Source organism: Mandrillus leucophaeus, unplaced genomic scaffold, assembly GCF_000951045.1.
Source record: "Mandrillus leucophaeus isolate KB7577 unplaced genomic scaffold, Mleu.le_1.0 Scaffold49, whole genome shotgun sequence".
NCBI classification, from domain to species: Eukaryota; Metazoa; Chordata; class Mammalia; order Primates; family Cercopithecidae; genus Mandrillus; species Mandrillus leucophaeus.
The window spans coordinates 1,437,684-1,444,577 of record NW_012105253.1 but is presented as its reverse complement, the minus strand read 5'-3'; the positions used below and the strand labels follow the sequence as shown (position 1 = coordinate 1,444,577).

The window sequence follows — 6,894 nt, the reverse complement described above, 5'->3', positions numbered from 1 at the left end:
GCGGCCGGCGCGGGGCTCGCTGAGAGCCTCCCCCGAGCGGGACCTCTGGACGGCGTCTTCCTGCATCTCCGCCTCTGGCTTCGCGCCGGCGCTCTGTTGGTGAAATTCTTCCCCCTCCTTCTCCTCTACCCCCTCACCTACCTGGCTCCCAGCGTCTCCACCCTCTGGCTCCACCTGCTTCTGAAAGCCACCGAGACCTCAGGCCCAACCTACATCAAACTGGGCCAGTGGGCCAGCACCCGGCGCGATCTGTTTTCCGAGGCTTTCTGTGCCCAGTTTTCCAAGCTGCATGTCCGAGTGACCCCCCACCCGTGGGCTCACACTGAGCGCTTCCTTCGGCAGGCTTTTGGGGAGGACTGGGGGAGCATCCTCTCTTTTGAGAACCGGGAACCTGTGGGCTCAGGCTGCGTGGCCCAGGTGTACAAAGCATACGCCAACACTGCGTTCCTGGAGACTGACAGCGTCCAGAGACTTGGCAGGGCCTCCTGTCTGCCGCCCGTCCCAGATGCTGGGGCAGTCGGGGGCCTGAGAGAGCTCTTTGGATACCTTGGAAATGGCCGGAAACCTCCAGGAAATCTCGCAGACCAGTCGTTTCTAGAAAGGCTGCTCCTCCCTAAAGCTGACCTGGTTGGATCAAACGCAGGGGTGTCTCAGGCTCAGGTCCCTGGCCACCAACTTGAGCCAGGTCACCTCATCCCCGTGGCAGTGAAAGTAAGTGCTCTGAGAGCTCACAGCTCACCTCTCCACTGAGCTTTCCCAGATCAGAAACACCTGCCATGCAAATCGCCCCCACGTTTATTTCTGTTTGCCTTACCAATATCTGAGAGCTTATTTCATGCAAGCTGTTTCATTTATTGGCTTGAAGTGGCGCTGTGAATAATCTGATAGAGGAAAATGAACTGGGTCTGGAGTGAACTAGCTGCTTGGAAGTCAGGACCACATTCTCTTTCCTTTGATGAGAAACCACCTGGCTCTTCCTTGGATGGTGGGACCCAGCCCTGGCTGGGTAAAATGTGTCCAGCGGATTTCTCCTCCAGTCTCACGGTTCCTCTTTCCGACAGGTGTTACACCCTGGCCTGCTCGCTCAGGTGCATATGGACCTGCTGCTGATGAAGATTGGCAGCCGAGTCCTCGGACTTTTGCCAGGCATCAAGTGGCTTAGCTTGCCTGAGATTGTGGAGGAATTTGAGAAGCTGATGGTCCAACAGGTGAGTTCTCCTCCCCTCAGCTGTAACTAGCACCTAACATAGTTCTTGCCATTAGCTGCTGCTTAGTAAATGTTGAATGAATAATTTTCCGGTATGTCATAGCTCATGTGATGTGTTAGAGCTGGTAACACTAGCTGATAAAACAGAGAACACCCAAATCTCAGTGGCTTAATGCAACGAGTTAAGTTTTTGCTTATATCAAAGTTCTGGCCGAGAGTGGTGGCTCATGTGTGTAATCCTAGTGCTTTGGGAGGCTGAGGCGGGTTGATCACTTGAGGCCAGGAGTTCGAGATCAACCTGGCCAATATGGTGTAACACTGTCTCTACTAAAAATACAAAAATTAGCTGGGCGTGGTGGTACATGCCTGTATTCCCAGCTACTCAGGAGACTGAGGCATGAGAATTGCTTGAACCTGAGACGGAGGTTGCAGGGAGCTGAGATCACGCCACTGCACTCCAGCCTGAGCGACAGAGCGAGACTCCATCTCAAAAGAAAAATAAAAACAAAAAACAAAGTTCAATGCAGGTGAACTGAGGCAGAGAAAGGGAGCTCTTTATTTTATTGTTTTAAAAATAGAGACAGGGTCTTGCTATGTTGCCCAGGCTGATCTCGAACTCCTGGGCTCAAGCCATTCTCCCTCCTCCGCCTTCCAAAGTGCTGAGATAACAGACCTAAGCCACCGTGCCCGGTCAAGAGAGGAAGCTCTACTCCCTAGTTTCAGGGGACTCAATTTCTTCCCAAGTTTGGCACTGCCTCCTTCAACATGTGTCATCTGGGGTCAGCGTGGATTGAAGGGAGAGGCCATGCAGGGTCACATAAGAGATTTTGTGGCCAGGCCTGGAAGTGGCAAACATCGCTTCTTCCCCGTTCACTGATCAGAGCTTTAACCGCATGGGCCCGATGTTAACTGTGAGCTTGGGAAACACCATCTTCCTTTGTGCCAGGGAGGAAAAGGAAATGATTCTGGTGGAGAGCATCTAGCATTATTTCTGCCATAATCACTGACTCCAGAGTGAGAAAATAATTAGCAAAGTCACACACTGTGCCTTTGTTCTGCTTTGATTCCAGGGCAAATTGAGTCAACAAGGACCTTCTTCATGCTCAGGGCCCTTGGGACATTTGTATAAGGATACAGACTTAGCAAACACACTGAGAGTTGGGGCTCCACGTAGGCACCTGTTGGCTCCTAGTTGGGTAGTGCAGAAATTGGCAGGTTTTCAGAAGCAACCTGCCAAGTCTTTGTTTAGAGCCTCTGATTTAAGATTTTAACTCCTAGGGATTCATTCTAATGTTCAGAAAGTCTCTTAGTCTGTTCGGACAGAATACCATAAACTAAGTAGCTTACAAACAACAGAAATGTATTTCTCGAGGTTCTGGAGGCTGAAAATTCTAGATCAAGGCATCGGCAGATTTGGTGTCTGGTGAGGCCTCACTTTCTGGTTCATAATTGGCACCTTCTGTGTCATCACATGGTGGAAGGGGTAAGGGATCTGTCTTGGGTCCCTTGTGTAAAGGTGCTAATCCATTCATGCAGGCTCTGCTCTCATGACCTAATCACCTCCTAAAGGCCTCATCTCCTAATACCATCACCTTAGGGCTTAGCATTTCAACACAGGAATTTTGGGGGGACACAAACATTCATAGCTACAGAGCAATGTAATTTGATAATAAAAGCAAATTAAAACAGAGAAAATGGCATCAATTCCAACAACCATCTCTGCATTAATTCCTCTCAATCTTCCCACTCATCTGAGTTTCAGTTCCCCTTGCAGAAGTCTGACAGACATCATGTGGTTCCATCACTTCAAACTCATGTCTCTGAATTATACCCCATTTGCCTTAAAAAATCAGCTCTTCCTACTAAGCCTCTCTCCATCTGTCAGTAGTCCCATCACGTTCCTAGGCTGGAAACCTTAGAGTTGTGGGTCTGGATATAGTGTGTGAGTATCTCTCCATTCATTTATAAGTTTATGTAATAGTGACTAAAATCTCTGTTAGGGCTGGTGCGGTGGCTCATGCGTGTAATCTCAGGACTTTGGGAGGCTGAGGTGGCTGGATTGCTTGAGGATAGGAGTTTGAGACCAGTTTGGGCAACATGGTGAAACCTCATCTCTACTAAAAATACAAAAAATTAGCCAGGCATGGTGGTGCTTGCCTGTAGCCCAGCTACTCAGGAGGCTGAGGTGGGAGAATCGCTTGAATCTGGGAGGCAGAGTTTGCAGTGAACCATGATCACGCCACTGCACTCCAGCCTGGGTGACAGAGGGAGACCCCATCTAAAAAAAAAACAAAAACCAAACTCTGTTAGAAGCTGGTAAACAAAGAAAACAAGTGAGCTTTCCTATCCTTGAGAAAGACAGTCAGGGCCAGGCACAGTGGCTTACACCTGTAATCCTAGCACTTTGGGAGGCAGTGGCAGGTGGATCACTTGAAGTCAGGAGTTCAAGACCAGCCTGGCCAACATGGTGAAACACTGTCTCTACTAAAAATACAAAAATTAGCCGGGCATGGTGGCACACACCTGTAATCCCAGCTACTCAAGAGGCTGAGGCAGGAGAATCACTTGAACCCGGGAGGCGGAGGTTGCAGTGAGCCAAGATCACGCTTTTGCACTCCAGGCTGGGCAACAGAGCAAGCCTCCATCTAAAAAAAAAAAAGAAAGACAGTTAGCCCTCTGTCCATGGGTTGTGTATCCCTGGATTCAATAAAAAATGTAGTTAGGTATATGACAGTTGCATCTGTATTGAACATGTACAGACTTTTTTTTTCTTGCATTATTCCCTTAACAATGCAGTTTAACAATGATTTACAGAGTGTTTAGGTTGTGTTAGGTATTATAAATAATCTAGAGATGATTTAAAGTATGTAGGAGGATATGCATAGGTTATATGCAAATATGCAATTTTAAGTCAGGGACTGAGCCATCTGGTATCTGAGGGAGGCCCTGGAAGCAATGAACCTGAGCCTGGCTGAACCTGAGCATGGTTCAGCAGGGCTCAGAGGAGGACGTGGTTGCTGTCCTTGGCTTGAGCTGCGTATTGAAAGGTGACTGGTGTTTGCAGTTGGACCAAGTGGGAGAATAACATTCCAATCAGAGGCAGTAAAGAAGCCAGAGGAGAGCTGGGGGTGTTAGCCACTCTGGGATGTCGAGCACTCTGTGGAGTTGGGTGAGGCCAGGTCTTGGGTGGTAAAAGGAAGGGGAAGGTGCCATGAGAGATGGACCTGGACAGAGAAGTAGGGGCCAAATCATGACCCACCTGGATGCCATTCTAAGGAGTGCAGACTTCACCATGCAGGTGATGGATCGGAGGGGAAGGATGGGTCAAGGAGCACACCCGAGGCACCTCTGTTTGAGCTCAGGTGACGGAATCTGAGGGCATGTGCCTTGGGAATGGCATTGTGGGAGAGGGACTGATCTGAGGGCAGTGAGGTCTGCAGACTTGATGGCACTGGGCCGTTGCTGTGCACGGACAGGAAGAGAGAAGGCGTGATCTGGGGACTCAAAGGTGACTGAATGTGTGGGGATGGTGAAGGGAAATTCCATTTAGATGTTGAGCTTCAGGGTCTCTGGGCTCCCACCGGGCCACATGCAGGTGTCATTGGATATGTCACTCTGGAGGCTGGCATTGAGGTCTGACCTGGGGATCAAGGTGCTGTCAGAGGAGGCACCGGCTGAGGGCTTGGTGGATGTCAAGGGGGCACACACGCTGACTTCAGTCAGGAGAAAGGACATCAGCTTCTGGGGGTACAGGAGACCCGGCCAAGACAGGACAGTGAGAGGCAGCAGGGACGCCGGGAGAGTGAAGGGCAGGTGCCAGAGAAAGAGCCACCACGAAGAGCCAGGTCAGCAGCAGCACCAGCCCCGGATGCCCACAGAGGTTGATGATAAACCTGGAACTGGTCCTTTGGGTCTGTTGAGTGGTGGCTGGGAGAGTAGCGGTGGCAATGTTGATGCAGTGGGTGGAGAGCTGCTGTGAGACGGGGAGCCCTGTGTGGAAGTGGCTACAGCATGCTGGCCCTCATGGAAAGAGAGGGCTGGGGACTGGGCCTAGAGAAGCCAGATCCCAGGGAGACGGAGAAGGGACCCGTGGGCTGGTGTGAAGCAGACGGGTGGCAAGGGCGAGAGTAGCGGAGAAGCAGTACAGCCCAAAGCCCACCAGGGCACCTGCTGTCTGCAGCCTCCAGGAATTCACACAGAGATCTGGGATTGTTGGGGCAGGCTGTAGCCCACGGATTTTGCCTCCTGAGTTTCTGGACAAGTCCTGTGGGGCAAGCTGGTGGGGAAGGTGGGGTGGATCTCATGACTTGCCGGCTCCTTGGCATTGCAGATGTCAGTGTGACTGTGCCCAGACTAGCCCTCCTTTCTGTTCATTTCTCTGTAGATCGACCTGCGTTATGAAGCTCAGAATCTAGAACACTTCCAGGTCAACTTCCAGAATGTGAAAGCTGTCAAGTTCCCCACCCCTCTGCGCCCCTTTGTCACCAGGGAAGTCTTGGTGGAAACGTATGAAGTAAGAGTGGTGGCTTTGCCTGGCCATACCTTTCGCTTGCCACTTGCAGTGGGGTCATCTCCAGCCCACAGAAAGGCTTCAGTCTGGAGAGAGGATGGGATTTGTGTGGTAACATTGTGAGGAGCTGGGACGTGTTGGCCTCGGGGGAGGGGAGGCAGTGTTGTGAGGTAGCTGAGAGCACTGGGTGTGGCCCGACCTCCTAGATTTGAAAATCTACTCTCCCGTTTTATTAGCTAGTGACCTGCCTTGCAGGATTGTCTCAGGAGTAAATGACACACTGAATGCAAAACGAGGAGCTGGGCACAGAGAAAGTGCTGAACAACCTTGTGTCATCTCACTTGCCCTAGCTATCCTCTACTCTAGTTCAGCCTTCTCTCTCTTTTTTTTTTTTTTTTTTTGAGACAGAGTCTCACTCTGAAGCCCAGGCTAGAGTGCAGTGGCATGATCTCAGTTCACTGCAACCTCCGCCTCCCAGGTTCAAGTGATTCTCGTGCCTCAGCCTCCCAAGTAGCTGGGATTACAGGTGCGTGCCACCACACCTGGCTAATTTTTGTATTTTTTAGTAGAGATGGAGTTTTGCCACGTTGGCCAGGCTGGTCTTGAACTCCTGACCTCAAGTGATCTGCCCGCCTCGGCCTCCCAAAGTGCTGGGATTACAGGCGTGAGCCACTGCACCCAGCCCAGCCTCCTCTTTACAGATGGTGATGTGAGATTCAGGGAATCTCATGAACATGACGTGAACTACGCAGTGTTCCTAGCTGTGTGAACTTGAGCAAGCTGCTTAACTTCTCTGGGCTTTGATGCCTTCATTTGTTAATTAGGGATAACAAGATCTATCTCCATGGGTTGTTTTGACAATTTTTTTTTTTTTTGAGACAAGGTCTTGCTCTCCTGCCCAGGCTGTGGTACAGTGGCATGATCTCAGCTCACTGCAGCCTCCACCTCCTGGGCTCAAGTGATCCTTCCACCTCAGCCTCCCAAGTAGCTAGGACCATAGGCACAAGCCACCATGTCTGACTAATTTTTGTATTTTTTTGTAGAGCCTGGGTTTCACCCCGTTGCCTAGGCTGGTCTCAAACTCCCGAGTTCAAGTGATCCTCCTGCCTTGGTTTCCCAAAGTGCTAGGATTATAGGTGTTAGCCACCACACCTGGCTACCTTTTTTTTTTTTTTTG

General features: G+C 50.6%; 1 protein-coding gene across 1 annotated transcript in view; it reads left to right on the top strand.

The window, feature by feature from the left end:
• The window catches only part of ADCK2 (aarF domain containing kinase 2), a gene marked incomplete at its 5' end in the record, with an annotated part of 22,154 nt that continues 15,260 nt past the window's right edge, over window positions 1–6,894 (top strand). The window contains 3 exons of the mRNA XM_011995497.1: window positions 1–711; window positions 1,062–1,208; window positions 5,592–5,720. Of these exons, the coding sequence (XP_011850887.1) occupies window positions 1–711; window positions 1,062–1,208; window positions 5,592–5,720 (987 nt within the window). The remainder of the gene's footprint in view (window positions 712–1,061; window positions 1,209–5,591; window positions 5,721–6,894) is intronic.